This window comes from Pongo pygmaeus, chromosome 18, assembly GCF_028885625.2.
Source record: "Pongo pygmaeus isolate AG05252 chromosome 18, NHGRI_mPonPyg2-v2.0_pri, whole genome shotgun sequence".
NCBI lineage: Eukaryota > Metazoa > Chordata > Mammalia > Primates > Hominidae > Pongo > Pongo pygmaeus.
Window position 1 is genome coordinate 26,469,970 of NC_072391.2, and position 24,001 is coordinate 26,493,970.

Sequence of the window (24,001 nt, forward strand, 5' to 3'; positions counted from 1 at the left end):
AGGGTGCTCGGGGCATCTATGGGCACATCTCTCGCCTGCCTTCAGCCCCTACCCCGACGGAAACGCTCCCCACTATCCCGCCACCTGGTGGTCGCAGCCTCCTCTCTTCTGCAGGAGTGAAGGGAGATGGGGGTTACAGCAGAGCTCCCACCTACCCCCACAAAGGCGGAAGACTCTTGGGCACCCGCCTGTGGCTGGGAGTTTGCACCTGGGGTACAGAGGCAGGGAGGAAGGCGGGTGACTCTGTGGGGAACTAGCTGGAGGCTGGGCCCCCCGCGCTGCCTGACATACACCTCCTTCTGCTTTTGCAGGGGCTTCGGGAAACAGGGATTCCAGTGCCAAGGTAGGCTCTGGGGCTTTGGGGATGCTATTTGTGGGAAGAGAGGGTGAAAAATACTTTATAGAAGTGACTGAGTTAGGCGGAGAGTGAAAGAATCACGTTGGTCGGAGTGACCTCCCAGGCTAGGAATTCTTCACCACAACAGGGTCCTTTTAAGGGGTGTGTGTGTGACTGGGGCCGATGGCGCTTGGGAGTCTTACATGCCAAAGAAGTTCACCTACCCTTCCTGCCTTCTTGGCTCTGGAAGAGCCAAAGCGGTCTCCTGAAGCAATCCTGGCATGGTCAGTTCCGCTGGGGGAGAAAGTGTCTTCCTAGGACGTTTCTGGGAGAACCTGTCCTCCTTAGTTCCCCTTTCTCTGCCCATGTCCCTTCCTTATCTCACCCAGGGAGGTTCTGCCTCCCCCTGCCTTGCAGAGGTCTCTGCAGGTGGCTGCCGCTCCTCTGCAGATGGTGCATCCCCTAGAAAGGCGACTGTGTTTGTCCCCTGGGCCTCCTCTCTCTCTGAAAGAAGTAGTTCCAGAGGGGGTATTTCTCAGATCCTGGTTTAAATCACCCTATCTTCTGGGTAGAAACAGAAAGGTCTCCAGGGCACTGGTTACCTGAGTTCTTGCATGTGGCTTGAGATCCTGGACTCTAACCAGGGGTATCAAACCGCTGGTGGTGAGTTGATCACGTGTAAAGTGTCCCCCTCCCCCGTCTTTGGGGCTCATGTCTAAAAGACAGATTGCAAATTGGCTCTCCAGGACCAAAAGTCACCAGCAGCTCTGTGTAGCCCTTAGGGTGTCTTACTTGTGAATCTGATGTGAACATTTTAGAACTGGGAGATTTCATGTACACATCCTAATTTCCAACTTTAACTTTGCTGAGAAATGGTCTCACTTTCGCGTGAAAACAATCGTTTGGAGCTGAGAGCCGTTGTCGTAGATGGGGAACAGCCTTACCATTTTGTCTCAGTTGATCCCAGTTGGGAACACTTCACCCATTTCTGGCCCCTGTGGGCATTTAAGTTTGCAACCTCTTATCTGGAAAGTTTGTGTGTGTATGTTTTCTTTTTAATTTAAATTTTAATTTTTCACTCTTGGGCTTGGTGAGATTGAATTTGGTAAGAAACGGCACATTTCTGGGGTATTGTATCTTTAGGGGCAAATTGACCACCATCCTGGTGAGCTGGGTTTAGATCAAAAGGAAGTGTTTGAGTGTGGAAGAGTCTGACATGTGATTTAGCACTGACTGACAGTTTTGGGGCTGCACCTCCACCCTCCAGGGAAAAGTAAAGTGATCCCTAGTGAGTGTAGGTGGCATCGTCAGTGGTGCAGAATGTTTGCTTGCTGGCAGCATGGCACTGTGCTCCTCTGAGACTCGTGCATATTCTTCTGAGATCGGGGCCCCGGTGGGCTCAGTGAGCCCTGCCAACCTACCCAGCCTCTCTTACCAAGATTTGGGTCCTCTGCACCACACCAGAGGGTACTCCTCAAGTCTCTTTAAGTGGCAACAACTTAGGCCCTGGTATAAACAAGTTTGGATTGTTTTCTAGAACTTTGACCCCTCAAAGAAAACGCCAATGGTGTCTTGGCACCAGAATGTGTAATTTCTTCTTTGACGTTCCCTTTCACTTCCATGAATCAGTTTCAGTCTTTGTCTCTTGCTGAGGTCGGGGGCAATTTTTAAACATTTTTACCACGGATCTTCTATGCCACCTGCTCTGCTGTTATTGATGGATGGGAAAGTCACTTTGGAATGTGCAAGGCATGACACATCTGAAATAGGAGATCCTTTAACTCAAAGTCTGGAAGATAACTGGAATTTTCTGATGTTGTGAGAAAAAGGCAGAATTAAAGTTTGTAATGAAATATGGCCACTTTAGAGATAGGAGTGTCTTTTTTTTTTTTTGACAGGGTCTCACTCTGTTGCCCAGGCTGGAGTACAGTGGTATGATCAGAGCTCACTGCAGCCTCAAACTCATGGGCTCAAGTGATCCTCCCGCATCAGCCTCCTGATTAATTGGGACTACAAGTACACACCACCACGCCTGACTAATTTTAAAACAAGTTTTGTAGAGAAGGGGTCTTGCGATGTTGCCTAGACTGGTCTTGAACTCTTGGCTTCAAGCAATCCTCCCACCTCAGCCCCCCAGTGTTGGGATTATAGGTGTGAGCCACTATGCCCCTCTGGAGTGTCTATTTTTTAAATTGCCTATCTTTTTCTCCTCCCTGCCTCCCCACCAAGAGGCAGCGTAGAGAAGTGGGCATTTGCACAGGCTACCAGGCAAGTCCCTGTCAGTCTGAATCCTAGCTTTGAGACTTCCCAGGAATATTACTTAGCCTCTCTGTATTTCAGCCTCCTTGTCTATAAAACGGAATCAGTAACAGTACCATAGTGTGGCTGAGCAGCTCCAACTCATTGCAATATCCAAGATTCTTGGACAAGAGCTTGGCACAGAGTATGCTCAGAAAATATCAGCTCTTATGATTGTCCCCAGACTACTCCAATGGTGGGGCAGCTGGCACGAGAGAAGACTGGCTCTGCAGGGTTGCTTTACTATGGAACTGCCTGCCAGGTAAGAGTCAAAACTCAACCATGAACTTCTGGTCACTCTGTGTAGCTGCTTTGACAGCATATTCCATTTGGGCAGCAGTAGGGAGGAGTGAGGGGAGGGGCAGATTGGCAGTCCCTGAAATTGAGATGTTTAGAATGGGAACATACAGGAAGGAGGGAAATTTATCCCTGGTACTCAACGTTGCCTGGGACTAATTCTGGAACCACTGAGGAGTTCCTTAGTATCGGATTGTTCTTGGTATCAGATATTTCCTCTGAAAGTGAATCCACTTACGATGGAATCAACAGTTTATACAAAACACATAAGGTTTTATGATCTCACTTAAGTCAGCAATCCAGAGCCCAGGGCCTCAGGTTCCTTTCAGTTTTCTGCTCCACCATCCCTGGGGAGTGACAATTATCTCATGGTCCAAGAAGGATGCTAGACGCTGGAGTCCTCACACCCTTCTTTCAGCTAGCAGGAAGGAAGAAAGGGGTAAAGAAGTCACTTGTGGAAGTTGCTCAAGATCCTTCTACTTATATCCTCTTAGCTAGGGTTTAATCACATATCCACACCTTGCTGGGAGGGAGCATGTGGAAAATGTAGTGTTTATTTCAGGCAGCCACTATTTAGAGGATGTTTCCATTTCAAAAATATAAGCAGAGAGAGGATGTCGTCTCTGCCACTCCGGTAGGAGGTGTGTAGGATGATCGCAAGGCAAAGAAACCATTGAGAGTAACCTTCATGCTCTATTATATTGTCATGGAAATTGGGGACACTGCTATGGGTTGGGAGAGGAAGGATGGAAAACTCATAAACCATGGGAAATTATGGATTTCTGTGTGCTCAGGGGAGCTTAAGAATAGATTTTCTTGCTTTCGTATGATGATAGGACAAAACTCTAGGTTGACTGCCTTTTGTTTCCACTCTGTCTATTTCTTATAAAACCACTCTCTGGGAGGTAATATAAGAATGTGTTTGATGACAGGGGACTGGGGCTGAAGATCTCTATTGTAAAATTGCCTAAATTCTAGAGTAGAAGTGGAACTCCTTTGACAAGCAAGGCAGATTTCTCTCTATGGCATTTTTTTTCTTTGACTTTTTTTTTTTTTTTTTTAAGACGGAATCTCACTCTGTTGCCCAGGCTGGAGTGCAGTGGCACCATTTCGACTCATGGTAACCTCCATCTCCTGGGGTTCAAGTGATTCTTCTGCCTCAGCCTCCCAAGTAGCTGGGATTATGGGGACCTGCCACCAAGCCTGGCTAATTTTTATATTTTTAGTAGAGATGGGGTTTCACCATGTTGGCCAGGCTGGTCTCGAACTCCTGACCTCAGGTGATCCACCCGCCTCGGACTCCCAAAGTGTTTGGATTACAGGCGTGAGCTACAGTGCTGGCTGTCTCTATGGCATTCTTTACAGGAACTTAGGACCTGCATTTGAGCTTTAATTGTAATTAAAGTCTTCTCTAAGAAAACTTTTGGTAGAGAGAAAAACCTTCTTTCTTTTTTTTTTTTTTTAAATTTTGTTTTTGGAGACAGGGTCTCACTGTGTGGCCCAGGCTGGAGGGCAGTGACATGATCATAGCTCACTGCAGCCTCAAACTCCTGGGCTCAAGTGATTCTTCTGCCTCAGTCTCCTGAGTAGCTGGGACTGCAGGTGTGTGTCACCACGGCCCTTTTTTTTTTTTTTGAGAAGGAGTCTTACTCTGTCATCCAGGCTGGAGTGCAGTGGCGTGATCTTAGCCCACTGCAACCTCCACTTCCCAGGTTCAAGTGATTCTCGTGCCTCAGCCTCTTGAGTAGCTGGGACTACAGGCGTGTGCCACCATGCCCGGCTAATTTTTATATTTTTAGTAGAGGTGGGGTTTCGCCACGTTGGTTAGGCTGGTCTCGAACTCCTGACCTCAGGTGATCTGCCCGCCTTAGCTTCCCAAAGTGCTAGGATTACAGGTGTGAGCCACCGAACCTGGCCAAATATATGTTTTTTAATTTTAAAATTTTTTGTAGTGATAGTGGGTCTTGCTTTGCTGTCTGTGCCTGGTCTCAAACTCCCGGCTTCAAGCCAGGAGTCTCGTTCTGCTTTGGTCTCCCAAAGTGTTTTTTGTTTGTTTTTGTAAAGGAAGTGACTTTGGTAGAAATAGAGAGGCAATAAAATATAGAGATTCAGAATTCTTAGCAAGGAGTTGGAGTCCAGTAGAATTGGGTATGTATTTCTGATGGGCCACTTACTCCCTGTGTGACCTTGGGCAAGTCGTCCCCCAGTAGCAACCTTGGTCTCCTCATCTGCAAAATGGGGATAATAGCACCTAACTCATAGGGTTATGGTGAAGAATAATGAGGTGGTGCATGAGAAATAGCCACAGCAAGTATCAATGACTCTAAGTGAGACCATCAGTATTACTTGATTAGCTGTAGGAAACTGTGTCAAAGTGGGACGGAGTTCATTCTGGAACTTGTTAAATGACTAGGCCTCTTTCATGTACTTAGATAGTTTCTCTTCTTGGGTATATTTCTTCCTGGTATTGGGTAACACCAGTGAGTGCTCAGTTCAGTGTCTGGGCCCAGAAACCCAGGCCTGGTTAGCATTGTCTTTCCTTCTGAGAAAGATCTGAACTTGCCATGGACTCTCTAGAAAAACCCCAGTGTACAAATTTTCTATGAAAATCTAGAATTGATGATTATAATGAGTAAGTTGGCTCTTCCTTTTCCCATGTAGATTAGAAAACATGTTTTTAAATCTTCTAATTGAAATTATTCTTAAAAAACCCCAAAGTCTGACATGACTCCAACTATTGTTGTTTTCATCAATATCAATCCTATCAAATCAAATATAAGTTTATTTTAGTGTGTAATTAACACGTGTAGACTAGAAGAGTTTGCACTTTTTTATATCACGAAAAACGGTTAATTTTATTTTCTATGAAAAGCTAGAATTGATGATAATGAGTAAGTCAGCTCTTCTTTTTCCCATGTAGATTAAAAAACAGGTTTTTAAATTTTGTAGTTGAAATTATTCTTAAAAAACCCCAAATCATGACATGAATCCAACCATTCTTGTTTTTATCAATATTCACCCTATCAAATATAAAGTTTATTTTAGTGGGTAATTAACATGTGTAGATTAGCATAGCATATGTGTATTTATATAACAAAAAATGAATCAAAAGTTAATTTTATTTTGGGCAGTGTTCCCTAGAAACTTATAATATGACCCCCATGCACTTCAGGTTGAATTTTCTTAGTAAAATCATAAAGAGGGCCATTTTTTCAAAAAATCACCAAGTAAGGCTGCAAGTTTAGAGGTTACTTCTATTGTTTCACTTCTCTTTCTTCCCAGAAGCAGACCCCAGAGACCTGTGAGCCAAACTCCACTCACCTTTTAGCTTATTCTAAATGTGTCCTGCGGGCTTCTCTGTGAATAAAAGGCAGAGGCTTTTTGACTTCGTGTTTGATGATTTGGCTTTTTTCTCTTTTTTACCACCTGACGAGGGATTTCAGGCTCAATGTCCCAGTCGAAATAAGAATCTTTGAGTGGGTTAACATTGAGTCTTAAAAAGGAGGGCTGATTTGTTGGAGAGGCAACAGCAAATTCATTTTTCACTGTAGAGCACTCAGGAGGAGTCTGAAGCTTTGTCACTGGGCAACAGAGTGCCTTTCTAAGTAAATATGGAAAATATGACCTTTGAAAATCTAGCTGATATGATATATAGATTCTTAGGAAATAATTTTTTTAAAATATATTATTTCCAAGCACTAATGATACTCCAGATACTGCCCACAACCAGATGCAGCATGTTTGTAGTGTATCTAGGCCAAAAAAAAAAAAGAAGAAGATATAGAAGAAGGCAGTTGGTCAAAAGATTAACTGAAGTTTTGAGAATAATTTTATACACATTTGTACTGTTGGGGTCTCTCTTTTCTCTGTCTCTGCTTATCCTTCTGTCTCTGTCTCTTTGTTTCCATCACACACGCACACACACATGTGTATACACACACATATATGTAAGTAGATCAATATGTCATAATTTTCACAATATGCATCTTCTTTTGCTACTTTTCAGGTACAGGTCATTAAATTACTAAGTATAATTTAAAATCTATGGTCTGGCCTTTTAACTATGCAGTTCAATTAATCCTTGGGTAGATAGGGGGATCTGCTGAAAAGTTTGTCTCTGATGCCTTCAAAGGTAAGTCCCTTATGTTCTAGCATTTGCTCTAATAACATGAATTCTTTGACTTCATTCATCGAATCTCCTCATTGAAATTGTGTGAAATTCCATAGATAGAATGTTAGCCTTTTTACAGAGAATACAACATCCACAGTGTTTACATATGGCATTTGGAGGTGTGATGGCTGCTTGAAAATCCAGTAGGAAATTCGTCTGTTCACCACATACATTCCATTTATTCATCCTTCCACCCCTCCATTTATCCATCCACCTCTCTATTCATCATCTGTTTTTCCATTTATCTATTTGTCTGTCCATGCATCCATCCATTCACTCCATTCTCCTTCTAAAAGTTCTCTCTCTCTCTCTCTTTTTTTTTTTTTTTTTTTTGAGACAGGAGTCTCGCTCTGTTGCCCAGGCTGGAGTGCAGTGGCACGATCTTGGCTCACTGCAAGCTCCGCTTCCCAGGTTCACGCCATTCTCCTGCCTCAGCCTCCCGAGTAGCTGGACTACAGGCGCCCACCACCTCGCCCGGCTAATTTTTTGTATTTTTAGTAGAGATGGGGTTTCACCGTGTTAGCCAGGATGGTATCGATCTCCTGACCTCGTGATCCTCCTGCGTTGGCCTCCCAAAGTGCTGGGATTACAGGTGTGAGCCACCACGCCTGGTCTCTTTTTTTTGTTTAGACAGACTCTCACTCTTTCGCCCAGGCTGGAGTGCAGTAGTGCAATCTTGGTTCACTGTAACCTCTGCCTCCCAGGTTCAAGTGATTCTCCTGCCTCAGCCTCCCAAGTAGCTGCGATTACAGGTGCCCACCACCTCGCCCAGCTAATTTTTGTATTTTTAGTAGAGACAGGGTTTCACTATGCTGGCCAGGCTGGTCTCTAACTCCTGACCTCAAGTGATCTGCCCACCTCAACCTCCCAAAGTGCTGGGATTACAGGAGTGAGCCACCACACCTGGCCTCACTGATTAAGTTCTATGTGTCAAGTTCTATGTGTCAGGAACTATTTTAGGTGACAGAATACAATGGTGAATGAGACTGAGAAGATTTCTGTTGTCATGGAGCTTACGATGTAGTGGGGGGAGATAAGACATTCTACAGATAATTTCACTCATATTTAACCTCATTTTTACTAGGTACTTTGAAGAAAATGGACTGGGTACTAGGAGAATATATAATGGGAGGCTAACCTATGTAATGACTGGGGATGCAGTCAGTGGTCTGGGAATTAAAAAAAAAAAAAGCCCAACTTCTCATTCTCATTTTCTGAGGTAAGTGGAGAAAGTCTGAGCTGTCAAGGAACTAGAGTTAAAATCTGTATTGTAAAACTGCACATATCCTGGATAATATATGCAACAGGGCTGAAGGCAGTGGCTCATGTCTGTAATCACAGCACTCTGGAAGGCCAAGGCAAGAGGATTGTTTGAGGCCAGGAGTTCGAGACCAGCCTGGGCAACATAATGAGACCCTATCTCAATTAAAACAAAACAAAACAAAATATGTGCAGGAGACTTATCTTTGTGACATTCTATGGAGAAACCCTAAATATTTATCTGTATCATGGCTGCAAGTAAGATGAGTAAGTATTTGGTAGAACTGGCCTGTTAACTTGAGATGGCTTCTTTCCCAGTTTGACAGAGAACTTCATCTCCTCTTAGTTAATAACTCAGATAATGAGCTGACTTCCTTTTTGTTTAGGGTTTGCAGTTTGAGGTGGCTGTTCTAAAGAAGAAAAATCAGACAATTTCAGAGGTGGAGGAGCAAGTCTGGGCCAATAGATTGAAAATAAATAAAAAGAGAGAGCACAGCATTTCAGTGAGAGGCATTTTGAGCTGAAAGTCAGTTTTCAGGGAGCACAAGATTACTCACATTGCCTGCCAAATACCTTCCTCACCCTGTGTCCATCTCTGATATATTACAACTCTTCATTCGTTTGGCTTAGGCAGTATTTTCTCTTGTTCAGAAGATACTTTTTAAGTAGTTTAACAATAAACAGTGTTGAGTCACTTATAGAGAAAGGACTTTTGTCAAGTCTGTCTTTCTGATTTCATTAAGGAGAAAGTCTCAGTTGGTGTTAATATATCTTTAACACCCCTCTAACACAAATCTGGGCACTTATTAGATACCTGTTGTTTTTTTTATTATAAAGGAACTACGGGGAATTATGAGAATATAAAACTGTGGGCCAAGTGTGGTGGCTCATGCCTGTAATCCCAGCACTTTGGGAGGCTGAAGCAGGTGGATCATCTGAGGTCAGGAATTTGAGACCAGCCTGGCCAACATGGTGAAACCCCTTCACTACTAAAAATACAAAAATTAGCCAGGTGTGGTGGCATGTGCCTATAGTCCCAGCTACTTGGGAGGCTGAGGCAGGAGAATCGCTTGAACCCAGGAGGCAGAGGTTGCAGTGAGCCAAGATAGCGCCACTGCACTCCAGCCTGGCGACAGAGCGAGACTCCGTCTCAAAAAAAAAAAAAAAAGTTAGTTTCTACCTATAAACCAACTTTTTTTTTGGGTCAGCGAGGGTACAAGTGTACCCTAATGTTGACATTACCTAATGTTGAGCCTGGTTCTGTTCTACCCTGAGTTTGATTCTGTACTGGCTCTTCCTCCTTGTGAATAGAGAAGGGAAGTTCAGTGCGTTTCCTGAAAATTTTTGGTGTTGTAAGGATGCTCAGTGTTCCTGAGGGTTGAGAGGAACAGCAAGGACAGGATCTGGTAGAGAAGGCAGCTTTTATTCAGAAGTGCTAAGCTGTTAATCATTACCATGGTTGTTATTACCTTTTAATTGCCATTTGTCCTGCTTGTTTGTGGTCTCCTGGGCATCTCTTTCCCCCTCAGCCCACAAGCAGAAAGTTGCCCTACAGAGTCAGGAGGAGAACTCTAACCCAGACCAGAGAGCTCTGATCCACTCCTGTTGGGTCTTGGAACTGGCTAAGTAGATGGAAATTAACTGGTTCAAGATATGCAACACCATTAGTTCAACGATAACCGTGTTCCTGGGGTGAATTATAGCTTTTTTTTTTCTTTCATCTTGCTACTTCCCAGAGACCAGACTTTGGGCCTCTAGGGAAGGAATATCAAATTGGGCTTGAGAGTTCAAGCTCAAAACAGACCTGATTTTAAATCCTGGTTCTGCTTCTCCATATCTTCCTGATCTTTGGGTGGGTAAAATATGATCCTGCCTCTATCTATCTATCTATCTATCTATCTATCTATCTATCTATCTATCTATCCGTCTATCCACCTATCCACCAATCCATCCATCCATCCATCCATCCAACCATCCAACCATCCATCCATCCATCCATCCATCCATCCATCCATCCATCCATCTAGCTATCCAACCATTTTTTCATTCATTTAATATATATTTATTGGATGCCTACCACATATCAGGTACTGTTCTAGGCATTGGAACTAGAACAGTGAACAAAACAGCATCGCTGACTTCATGGAATTTACATTCTAGTAGAATAACAGTGATAAGTAAATAACACAGAACGAATATATTGTATAATGTCAGGTTGCCATATGGGCTTTGAAGAGAAGTAAGACACTGTCCTCACCCTTAAAGATCTTCCTGGTCTTTTAAAAGGAGAACAGCACATGGCCAATTAGTTCTGAGACATAATGTAAAGTGCTACACCAAGGATGTAAAAACACTTTGGATGGCATCCCTACTCCTCCTCGGACCGGTGAAGATTCCACAGAGGAGGTGACATTTGGGAACAGTCTTACAGCAGGAGTGGGAGTTCCTGGATTGACAAGGGGATGAGGGCAGGGGAGGGTGTTTCAGGCACAGGACAGGACAACACAGTTGAGATAGTGAGGAGAGAGAATAGGGCACATGCAGGGAACAGGAAGAAGAGGGTGTGAGGGAGGGAGGAGCAGGTGGGAGACGAACGTCATATCAGAGGGGTTGGCCCCTGTGAAGGCAGTGTAGTGACTAGGAAGTGGTTGTTGTCACTGTTTTAAAGTGGGATGTGTGGGGGTGAGTGAAATGGCCAAATGTTTGAAAAAGAGGAGCATGAGATGCCTTTGGCAACAATACTTGCCATGACTCAAATCCTGAAATTCCAGGCCTGCAGTGATGGAAGTCAGGCAGGAGAAACTGAAATGACCATTTAGAAGCAGTGGGGGTGCCTTACCAGAGCACCTCGTGGCTGTTGCTATTTTTCACACCCTAAAGAGACATTTGGAATTTCATGTCAGTCATATTGTTGATTGTTCTATTTTGAGGGTGGTTACTAGGTTATTTTTATGGTTCTAACAATAGGGATATCTCTCTTCACTGTATCCTTAGACGCGGAGGGCTGTAGAAATGAATTTTCCTCTGAAAGGCATCCTCCCACTCCCTCTCCCTCTCCACTGCTGTCACCCAGTGGGTACGTGTTTGTTGAGCACATGCTGCACATGGTGGTGAAGAGTTGGTGTTTTGGAGAAAGAAAGGCTTCGATTTAAATCTTGACTTCTTGCTGTGGGACCTTAAGCAAGTTACTTAACCTCTTTGAGCTTCTGTTTTTTCATAGCTAAAAGGATACAATAATAAAACCTACTTTATGTGAAGTGTTTCTTAGCACCCTACCTGACATATATACAGTAAGCACTTGACAAATGGTAGCTATTTCTGTTCTTCCTAGGACTGGGCACTGTCCTTGTCCTTACTGAGTTTATAATCCTGTTGGGGAGGCAAGATGAATGCTCTTGAATCAAGGAGACGACGCAAGAATGGATGTACTTACATGTCGTGGTCAATAGCATTAGCTGCACCTTACAGTGGATCTGAGAGAGAAATGCTTGGTTGGGGCCAGAGAGGTGATTTGAGTGTGAGTGAGCACAGCGCTTTCTGAGAAACCCATTCCTGGCCTGCAATGCTTTAATTTGCGGGAAACCTCCGAAAGTTGAATTGCAATCTGTGATCGCCCCATCGACTGACCTCATTTCAAAAATGTATTGGTAGCATTTCAACTTTAAATAGATTTGTGACCATTTCACCCTTCTAAATTTGGGTTCTCTTCACCCTTTGGGTGGAGTGTTTATATCCCTTTTCGGTTGAAGAAGCTGGCAGATAGTGTAGGTGAAGGTGGAGGGTGAAGTCTGCAGGACGGTCGCTTGTCTCATTGGGATAGTCAGGGCAGTGATTTTTGTGGGATGGCCCTATATTGAAGATCTTCTTTCCCTCTCTAAAGGTAGAGACCATTCTTTAGAGTTTAGTGAGTGCTGCAAATGAAGATTTGATCGTTATTTGGATTTTTTTTGTGTGTGTGTATGTGTGGATTTTTTTTCGTAGTTATCCGGATACATTTTGTGGCAAAATTTATGGCTGAGGGTATTGATAATTCTTTCTGAGCCAAACAGTGCACTTAGGGAAACAGGATTGACATATAAAGTAGAGAAGGACTTCTTTTTATTTCAGTTGGATATTCATCTTTTGGTGGCTAGCTTTTAAAAAAAACTATTAATATTATTTTTGATTGACAGATCATAATTGATGGGGTACAATATGATGTTTTGATACATATGTACAATGTGTCATGGTTAATTCAAACTAATTAATATAACCATCAGCTTGTTTACTTATTTTTTATGGTGAGACATTTGAAATTTACTTAGTAATTTGAAATGTATGATACACTTATTATTGACTATGTTACCCTGCTGTGCAATAGATCTCCAAACCTATTCCCCTTGTCTATCTGAAACTTTGTATCCTTTGATCAACAACTCCCTCCCTCATCCCAGATTCTGGTAACCATCCTTCTACTCTCTACTTCTATGACTGCAACTTTATTAGATTCCACATATACGTGAGATCATGCTGTATTTGTCTCTGTGTTTCTGGCTTATTTTACTTAGCATAATGTCCTCCAGATTCATGTATATTGTCACAAATGATATAATTTCTCTCTATTTTTTAAAGTCTGGGTAGGATTCTATTGTGTGTATACACCATATTTTCTTTATTCATTCATCCTCTGTTGAACACTTAGGTTGATTCCCTATCTTTGCTATTGTAAGTAGTACTGCAACAAACATGGGAATGCACATATTCTTTGACATATTGATTTCAGTTGCTTTAAATATATACCCAGAAGTGGGATTACTTAAAAAAAAATTAATTTTTTTTTTTTTAATTTGAGACTGAGTTTTGCTCTTGTTGCCCAGGCTGTAGTACAATGGTGCGATCTCGGCTTACTGCAACCTCCACCTCTCGGGTTCAAGACATTCTCCTGCCTCGGCCTCCTAAGTAGCTGGGATTAAGGCATGCACCACCACGCCTGGCTAATTTTGTATTTTTGCTAGAGACGGGGTTTCGCTGTGTTGGTGAGGCTGGTCTCAAACTCCTGACCTCAGGTGATCCAACTGCCTTGGCCTTCCAAAGTGCTGGAATTACAGGCGTCAGCCACCATGCCTGGTGGTAGTTCACTTTTTTGTTTTTTTGAGAAACTTTTAATACTGTTTTTCATAAGGCTATACTAACTTACATTCCCACCAACAATGTATGGGTCCCCTTTTCTCTACATCTTCTCCAACATGTTATTTTTTATCTTTTTGATAAAAGCCATTCTAACAGGTGTGAGGTGATATCTCACTGTGGTTTTAATTTGCATTTCCCTAGTGCTTAGTGTGCTGAACGTTTTTTCTTGTACCTATTGGCCATTTGTGTGTCTTCTTTTGAGTAATATCTGTTCAGATCCCATTTTTAAATCAGATTATTTGTTTACTTGCTATTGAGTTGTTTGAGTTCTTTGTATATTTTGGATATTAACTTCTTATCAGATACAGCATTTGCAAATATTTTTCCCATTCTGTGGGCTGTCTCTTCACGTTGTTAATTGTTTCCTTTGCTTCGAAGAAGCTTTCAGTTTGATGCCCTCCCATTTGTCTCCTTTTGCTTTTGCTTAATCATTGCCCAAATCAATGTTGTGGAGTTTTTCCCCTATGTTTTTCTCTAGCAGTATTATAGTTTCAGGTTTTAAGTCTTTAATCAATTTTGAGTTGATTGTGTATGTGGTTTGTAAGATAAGGGTCTAATTGCATTCTTTTACATGTGGATATCCAGTTTTCCCAACACCATTTACTGAAGAGACTGTCCTTTCCCTCATTGTGTGCTTTTGGCACCTTTATCAAAAATCAGTTGGCTATAAATGTGCGGGTTTATTTCTGGGCTTTCTATCCTGTTCCGTTGGTTGATGCATCTGTTTTTATGCTAGTACCGTGTTGTTTTGATTACAATTGCTTTATAATGTATTTTGAAGTTAAGGAGTGTGATTCCTGCAGCTTTGTTCTTTTCGCTCAATGTTGTCTTGGCTATTTGGGGTCTTTTGTGGTCCTGTATGAACTTAGGGATTGTTTTTTCTATTTCTGTGAAAAATGACATTGGAATTTTGATAAGAATTGCATTGAATCTGTAGATTGCTTTGGATAGTATGGACATTTTCACAATATTAATTTTTCTAGTCCATGAACATGGGATATCTTTTCATTTATTTGTGTTTTCCTCAGTTTCTTTCATCAATGTTTTATAGTTTTCAGTATATAGATCGTTTGCTTCCTTGGATACATTTACACCTAAGTAATTTTTTTTTTGCTGCTATTATAAATGTTTTCTTAATTTTCTGGTCTGGTAGTTTGTTATTAGGTATGCTAGTGTAGAAAATTAGAATAATTAGATATTCTAATATAGAAACACTACTGATTGTATGTTGGTTTTGCATCCTGCAATTTTATTGAATTTGTTGATCAGTTCTAACAGCTTTTTTTGGTGGATTCTTTAGAGTTTTCTGTATATAAAATCACCTTGTCAACAAATAGAGACAAATTCACTTCTTCCCTTCCTATTAGGATGCCTTTTATTTCTTTCTCTTTCCTAATTAATCTGGCTAGGACTTCCAGTACTCTATTGAAAAGAAAGGGTAAGAGTGGGCATCCTGATCTTAGAGGAAAGGCTTTCAACTTTTCAGTGTTGAGAAGGATGTTAGCTACGGGTTTGTCATAATAGAGCCCATAGTGTTTATTGTGTTGAGTGCATTTCCTTTATACCTTATTGCTGAGTACTTTTTTCATGAAAGAATGTTAATTTTTTTCAAGTGCTTTTTTTTCCTGCATCTATTGAGATGATCATATGATTTTTATCCTTTATTTTGTTAACATGGGTATCATATTTATTGATTTCTATGTGTTGAACCATCCTTGCATCCCAGGGAGAAATCCCACTTGATCATGGTGAATAAAATTCTTTTAATGTGTTCTTCAATTTGGTTTGCTAATATTTTGTTGAGGATTTTTCCATCTATGTTCATCAGGGATATTGGTTTATAGTTTTCTTCTCTTGTGTTTTTGTTTGGCTTTGGTATGATAGTCTTGGATAATGAGTTTGGAAATACTCCCTTAATTTTTTGGAAGAGTTTAAGAAGAATTGATTGACATCCAGATCAAGAAACAGAACATGCTGGTACCCCAGAAGCATCATCTCACAATCCCTATCAACCGTATCCTTCAGGAGTAATCACTATCCTAACCTCTATCACCTATGATTACTTTCATCTGTTCCTGAACTTATGCCCACTTTTCTGTTATGCAACTCCATTGACTTATGCCCATTTTTCTGTTAAAAAATTTAAAAAGCGCAGAGCTTTAAGTTACTGAGTCTGAGCCTGAGAAATGTTAGGTGGGACTTTTTTAGTTTTGCATAGAGGAAGTGAAATCCGTATGGGAGACAGGCACCTTCTGGAATCACCCATTGGGGAATGGTGCCGTTTGCCTTCTTTGGGGAACATCTGCTTCCTGTTTCAATGTTGCCCATTGGTTCCAGACTGTTCAACAAGGAAGCCAGGGCATTCTGACAGTTTTTCCACCCAATAATTTAGCTCTGTAAATACTAGGAAAACTTGAGCTCACAAACTATTTTTAGGGCTTACATTTCAAAAATTCTGTATTAGTAAGAATCTATTAAAGCTGCTGTAACAGACAAACCTTGAAGTCTCTGTGGCTTGACAGAAGGGGGTTTATTTCTCACTCATGTCACTAACCAGTGCAGGTGGTCCTGGTCAGGACATCTTCCACAGAGTCACACAGGACCCCAGGGTCCTCCCCATTGGGCCAGTGGAAGTGGAAAGGGAAATTGAGAAAGCACACTCATTTCACAACCACTTCAGCTGGGGAAGGAAGTCACATCACTTCTGCTCACATTCTATTTGCCAGAACCCAGGCAAAGAGGCAACCAACTGAAGGGGGTGCTGGGACATGTCGGCTAGCTCTATGTCCAGGAGGAAAAGAAAACAGGTTTTGATGAACTCAGTAAATCTCACTCCAGTCTCCAAAGCCATAATTTCCTTTGTCTTTCTTTGCGGTGATGTATCTAGTTTTATCTCTCACTTGACTGGTAAAACTAAGATGTGAAACTCTGGACGTCTTTATCTTATCAAACATAGCAGGGAAAGAGTGAGGTCTATTTGTGTTCCTAAAAGTGAAATAAAGAAGCACTCTTCTTGTTTTCAGTTATTAGGACAATCTGGCTCTTGTCAGACTTTCCAGTTTTTCAATCAGTGAGAATTCTTGCCTCTCTGGTTGCCTGTTGTATTAATCCGTTCTCATGCTGCTAATAAAGGCATACCTGAGACTGGGTAATTTATAAAGGAAGAGGTTTAATTGACTCACAATTCAGCATGGCTGGAGAGGCCTCACAATCATGGCAGAAGGCGAAGGAAGATCAAGGCACTTCTTACATGGCAGCAGGCAAGAGAGCGTGTGCACGGGAACTGCCCTTTATAAAACCATCAGATCTCGTGAGACTTATTCACTATCACGAGAACAGCATTAGAAAACTCACCCCCATGATTCCATTACCTTCCGCCAGGTCCTTCTCATGACACATGGGGATTATGAGAGCTACAATTCCAGATGAGATTTGGGCGGGGACACAGCCAAACCATATCACCTGTGGACATCCCAAGCAGATCTCTCTGAGGCCGGGTTAGTTCTCTTCTAAGCTGACTTGTTATATAGAAGAATCCTTTGTTGGTTCTACTTCCAGATATTTGACTGGACACCCAACAAATCAATTATCTATTGCTGGATAGCACATAACCTCAAGGCTTAGTGGCTTAAAGTAGCCACTCTTTTATTTAGTTGTAGTTTCTGTGGGTCAGTAATTCGCGCTGGGCTCAGCTGGGTGGTCTGTCTGATCTGGGCAGGGATTGGCTGTTCTTGGCTGGGCTCATTTACCTGCCTGGGGCCTCAGCAGGGATGTCTAGGACAACTGGGGCCTCTCTTCAGGTCTTTCATCTTCCAGTGGGCTATCCTGAGTATGGTCATGTGCTGATGGGTGCATTCTCTGGGCATGAGCAAGGGCTGCAGGGCTTCTTGAAGCCAAGGCTCAGAACATGCATAACATCACTTCTGCCATATTCCCTAGTCAAAGCAAATCACAAGCCCACCCCAGAAATAAAGGAGGAAATAGAGAAGAGAATAGATGCCTCCTCTTGATGGGAGAAGCTGCAAATAATTTGTGATATTTTTGGAACCCACCACACTAATTTCAGTGTGGTCCTCGTAATTGCTTGGCTGTCTAAAAACATACTCCAGTCTAGTGTGCATTTCTGAAAATGAACTTGATCAAAGGCAGGCCCCAAATGAGTGCTCGACATTTACACCTGATAATAATACTACCTACCTCCTAGGGAAATGGTAGGGCCAGATGAGATGCTGTATGCAAAGGATACAGCCAGGACTTAGTGCACATGCAACACTGAATACTATCACCATTACTACTGAATACTGCCACCAAATACTACCGTTACTACCACTTGGCACTACCTAAAAGCTTGAGATTCAGAGAAAGGAAGACAAAGCCCCTGTACTTGAGGAGGGAGAGAATAAAGAGAGCGGGGGGGAGAGAGAGAGAGAGAGAGATAGAGGCGTGTGAGTGAGTTCTTGCAACACAGTGTGGTCAGTGTGATCACAGAGCTGTGATGGAGTGCGGATGAGGTCTGATGACTTACTGGTCAAGAGCAAGGGTTCAGGCCTCAGTTCCTCCCCAGTCACATGTGGGGTCTTAGGCATCTTTCTCTTTAATCGTCAGTTTCTTTGTCTGTGAAATGAAGATAATGGCACAGAGCCTACCTCCTAGAGTTCTATGTGGATTAAATGAGACAGGCAAACAACAATAAAAACCACAAACAAACAAAAAACAAAAATGAAAACAAAAATCATGTGATTGCTTATTAAATGTTAGTTATAGAAAAAAAATATAAGTTCTTAAACGTGCCCTTGTAAAAATGTCCTAAAGACCTCATCTTTATTTAGTTCTTCTGCAACTCTGGCTAGCATCATTGATAAATTGTCTTAAAAGATGAACATTTGCATGCAGGTGGTTTATTGGGGATGTAGCTCTTGGGAACAACATCTATAAGGGATAGAGGGAAGCAGGGAAGAGGTAGTTGAACTGTGGTGCAATAGTTTAATAGAGGCCAAAGCCAATTCCATAGCTGGAGCTGAGATGACCCTTCAGAACTGGGATAAGCCAATGCATCAAGTGGGCATTGATTGTGGGCTGCTCTTTGGAAGGTAGCATTACCTTGGGCAAAGCAGCTCCCTTCTTCAGGGGAGGATTCCCAGGGAGGACACAGCTGTGAGCAATTGGTTTTCCCAGCAGCTGGGGGAATGAGTGCCTTGTCCCTATAGATGGTTTTGAGTGGGGTACATTTGGGGGATGCTCTCTGGGGTTCACTACATGCTTCTATGTCTTTCTTAGAGGTTCATTTCAAACTATACCTTGGTTCATTCACAGTACTGATTTAGTTACTATCCATATTCATAGACTGTACTTACTGGCACTGGAATATCATGGACAGAGAGTCCTAATCTGACGAGGCCTAGGGAATGACATGGGAACACCTTGTCCCGGGTCATCCAGCTACCAGAGAGGAGAGCTGGGATTCATATCCAACCAGTGATACTTTATACCTCACATTACTTCCATTATGCTACACACTCCTGAGTCACAGGAGAATCCAACTTGTATTTCAAGCCCAGACTGCATGACTTCAATGTCCTGTTGCCCTTAACCCCTATATCAGATTGCCGCCCCACTCTGGAAAGTTTTCTTGAATTCTTCTATGTATGTTTTTTAAACTGTGGGTCATCACTCATTAGAAGTTCATGAAGTCAGTGTAAGAGGTCAAGAACACCATGAAAAAAGCAGAACAGAAAATATCACAGTGCATCATTCTCAGGAAGGGTAGATATTGTTTCACGAAACTTTTTTTTTTTTTTTTTGAGACAGGGTCTTTGTCTGTCGCACAGGCTGGAGTGCAGTGTTACAATCATAGCTGACTGTATCCTCACCTCCCAGGCTCAAGAGATCCTCCCAACTCATTCTCATGAATAGCTGGGACTAGAGGCACATGCCATCATGCCTGGCTAATTTCTAAAACTTTTTGTAGAGATACGGTCTCCCTATGTTGCTCTGGCTGGTCTCAAACTCCTGAGCTCAAACAGTCCTCCTACCTTGGCTTCCCAAAGTACTGGGATTATAGGCATGAATCACTACTCCTGGCCTCATATAATTTTTATTTGATATAAACATATATAGCCATGAGTGAACTGGGTCAAAATGTAAAATGTGTCTCTTACTGCAGGTAACTGTAAATATAGTTTGAATATCACTGTGAAATATATAGAGAAGAAGCTCTGGGGGCTCATGAACTTGGCCCATGGACTGTCGAGGCTTTTTTTTTTTTTAATCTTTAGAGATGATATAAATGTAGTGCTTTGAATTCTTTATAATTAGAAGTTTTATTCTTACCCCATCGCCATGTCCCAAGATCATTTTTATTATCATCTTTGAGCTTTAACATATCACAGACAAAAGTTACTTTTCCAAATAGAATTTTAAATATGCTATAAGAGGTTTTTAGAAATGGAATGATTGGTTTTGGCAGAACTGCCTGGCCTGACCTGTCACTCGGGTGAAGTGTCAGAGAGCTGTGTCGAATGCTGGCGGAGAGCTGTCCCTCTCCTGCAGAGAGAAGGAGCTGCTTATCCTGGGGATAATGTGGGTTGAGAAAGAAGTGTTTTATGAGCAGAATCAGCACAGAGGGAGGGAGGAGGAGGTGTTTAGGGGCTGCAGAGAGCCGCCAGGAGATGTGGGAACAGTATGCCAGCACGGAGGTGGGTCAGATCCCCATGGTGGGACTCTGCTGAGGGTTGCCTCCAGCCGAGACTTCCAAGGGCTGGGATTCAGTGTGTGTTTATGTTCTCTGGTGTCCCTGATAGGTGGGGGCCCACATGACAGCTGGCCTCACTGTGTTTCCCTTCTGGCCATCTCTGATTTGGGGCCCAAGGGCCATAGGGGGGCCAGAGCACTCCAGATGGGATGAAAAGTCAAGTCCAAGAAAAAAATGAAATCCGGGCTAGGCTTGTCCTTGCTTGAGGATGTGTGTGTGCGTGTGTGTGTGTGTGCGCGCGCGTGCGTCTGCAGTCCCTAGAAGGATCTCTATTCATTGGACAGAGAGGCCAAGGGAATTTTCCATTTCCTGGATGTCTTCAAAGATTTCAAATGCCATTAACTTGAGCTGACATTTATTGAGTGCTCACTCGGTGACTGGCACTGTTCTGAGTACTTTACATGTATTAACTTATTTAATCCTCACAACAGCCCTGTGTGGTTGCTGCTGTTATTGTTGCCATTTTATGCTGAGAAAACAGCACAAAGAATTGAGAAATTTTTCCAAAGTTACAGTTAGGATTCAAAAATAGACTTGGTTTTAGGATTGTGTAACTTCAGAATTTATGGTGACAATGATGTTGATGATGATGATGATGATGATGAAGGCAGCTAATATTTGAGTGTTTGCAATGAGCTGGGCATTTTCACAGACTTTATCCCTTTGAATCTTTACCTTCCACTAAGATTTGCTGCTATTCTTACCCCTTTTGTAGATAAGAAAGCAAGCTTAGAGAAGATAAAGCATTTGCTTAAGTAACTGCAGAGTGTAGATTGAATTCAGGTCCATTCGAGTCAGAGTCTCTGTTCCCAGCCACCAAGGTGAAGGGCTCAGGGGGTTTGGGGGTTATAGAGGAGCACCATGGTGAGGAAGGCCCCATAAGAGTGTGGCAGAATGGCAACCAGGAAGGATCTGGTATACGGGATGGTGATAAGGCCCATCTCTCATGGCCAGGAAAGTGTGCCTGCCACAGCAATGAATGAAACTGGCAACATTTGACAGGAAGGGGAAATTCTCTAGTGGGAGGAATACTTCCATCAAACTGTTTTTTTTTTCCCAGTGGGGGAGTTTGCACATGTGTAGTTTTTTTAGCCATAGCCTTGAATAAGGAATTCAGAAAGTGGCTTCTAGTTTGAGGCCTTTCAATGGCCACGTGATCACAGTAGGCTGATTTCTTCATGTCTAAGTTACCAGGCTGTGAGGACAGGCTGAGAACTATGCAAGCTGTTGAGTCACTTGGAAGGAAGAGGGTTACATACAGCAGGCACTTCCATGGAATAATACTTCCCTGAAGAGCTGCACTAATTTATTGAGGCACTGAGCTGGATGCTTCACACACATGATCTCATTGAATGTCCACAGCACCCTAGGAGATTGGTCTCATTATTAACTTCATGAAGTGACTGAGGCTTAGAGATACTAAATAGCTTCCAGCCTGGGAAACATAGTGAAACCCCGTCTCTGCAAAGAATAAAAAAAAATAAGCTAGGCGTGGTGGCTCGTGCTTATAGTCGCAGCTACTTAGGAGGCTGAGGTGGGAGGATCCCTTGAGCCTGGGAGGGTTGAGGCTGTAGTGAGCTTTGATGGCACCACTGCACTCCAGTCTGGGTGACGGAGTGAGACCCTCTCTCTAAACAAACAAATCCCAGGAGACATTAATTAACCTGCCCCTGGTCTCTAAGCTAAGTAGTTGAAGAGGGCAACAAACCCAGGTGGTCTGACTCTGAGGCTTGAAGGTCCAGGTTCAGTTACTCCACCAGTATCCCTGGTCAGTCTTTGGCCAGGGCACAGAAGGTGGCATATCAAGTTGTGGGGTCTGATTTGGAAAGTGTGAGATCCCTCCTTTGTATCTTTTCCAAAGTCCACTCAGAAGAGAGTAGTGTAAAAAGAGTGATAGCATAGCGTGGTCTGGCTGGCATAGTCAGCCGCCCTCTGATGGGCAGGGGGAAGCTGCTTTCTGTCCTCAAGCAGCCCCTAAACTTGTAGGCCAGACTCATAAATCACACATTGATAACTCAGTGTGATGTGGGCTGTAATGGTGGAGACGGGGGAGAAATGCCGGGAGCAGCTCATCTCCCAGGGTCCTGGGGAGGCTGCACAGAGGAGCCTGAGTTCTCAGTTGGGTTTTGAGGCAGAGGAAGCAGTGAAAGAGAGAGGAAGAATGTCAGTGAGGTGCAGGGAGAAGCAAGAGAGAGAAGACACTTGGCAAGAAGAAGTAGTTGAAGTACCCGGGGATGTTTAGCTTGAAGAATGGAAAATTTGGAGGAGGCAGAGAAAAGGCAGGAAACTTTAAAGGCAGGAGAGAAAGACCTCCAGGTTCCCAAAGGGAGCATGGCACTTCTCAAGGGGGTGAGGCTGACAGCATTAGGAGGGAGAGAGAGAGAGAGAGAGGGAAAGAGAGAGAGTTGTCAAGGAAGGGAAGGACCCATGGAGGGGAGAGCACAGGTGAAAATGAGAAGTGATGGGAAAATGGGTGGGAAATAAATGAAGTTTTGAGGCCAGTTGAGAAATTTTGCTTGGTGGTTTCTATTTTCTTTGTGAAGCAGAAAAAAAGAGGAATTAGACAGACCTGCATTCAAATCTCATGACCCCCAGGCAAATTTCTTATCCTTAGCTTCTTCATTTTGAAAATGGGGTGAATGATAATAGGACCTACCTAATAGAGTTGTCAGGATCAAATATGATAGTGCTTGTGTAAGATGCAGTGGCACCCTGGCACATAGTACCAAAAAAAAGTACTATGAATGTTGTCACCTACTGAGGGAGTCCGGGTTTGGGTGCTTGATACATAGAAGTATCACAGATAGCAGCAGAGAATACAAGAAGAAGAGAAAGCTTGGGGGAGAAGGTAGATAATTATGCATTGGGTATGTTGAGGATGAGGTGCCTGTGCTATATCTGGGTGTAGGTGCCCAAAGGCAACTGGGAGTCATGAGAAGTCAGGGATAGAGGTAAATGTTTGGGAGTTATTAATACAGGGGTGTATTTTTAAAATATCTGAAGTATGTTACTGGTGGCACTCAAAGATTTTTAATGATGTAAGGTATTCAACAACATGGAACTACATAGTCTTAAAAAAATCTCTTGTAGGCTGCATGTGGTGGCTCACACCTGTAATCCCAGCCCTTTGAGAGGCCAAGGTGGGCGGATCACTTGAGGTCAGGAATTCGAGACCAGCCTGGTGAACATGGTGAAACCCCATCTCTACTAAAAAAAAAAATAGAAACAAAACAAAACAAAACAAAAAAACAAAAAAACCGGGCATGGTGGTGTGTGCCTGTACTCCCAGCTACTCGGGAGGCTGAGGCAGGAGAATTGCTTGGACCCGGAGTCAGAGGTTGCAGTGAGCCAAGATCGCGCTACTATACTCCAGCCCAGGCAACAGAATGAGACTCAGTATAAAAAAAAATGTTTTTTTCTTTTAATTCTTCAGGTTAAGGAGAGTGTCTTAGTTTGGTGCTATCATGTCCTAAACATCTTTCTAATGCATGCAAATCTCCCTTTTAAGCTAAAAGAATGAAGCAATCTCAGACTCAGAGCTATGTACCTGCTAGAATTTAATAATTTAAATTTTCATTGTGTTCTTCATACTCACCTTCTATTTATAGCAAGTGTTACTAGCTCTCCAATTCTGGAGGTTGTTTCAGATAGGATGCATTGGTTCTTTTTTTTTTTTTTTTTTTTTTGAGACAAGGTCTTGCTCTGTCACCCAGGCTGG

At 42.7% G+C, this 24,001-nt stretch overlaps 1 protein-coding gene across 2 annotated transcripts in view; it reads left to right on the top strand.

Moving 5' to 3' along the window:
- Window positions 1-24,001, top strand: part of PRKCB (protein kinase C beta) — a 386,071-nt gene that overhangs the window by 1,070 nt on the left and 361,000 nt on the right. For both annotated transcript variants that reach the window (XM_054454155.2, XM_054454154.2), the window contains exon 2: window positions 312-343. In XM_054454155.2, coding sequence (XP_054310130.1) covers window positions 312-343 — 32 coding nt within the window. The remainder of the gene's footprint in view (window positions 1-311; window positions 344-24,001) is intronic.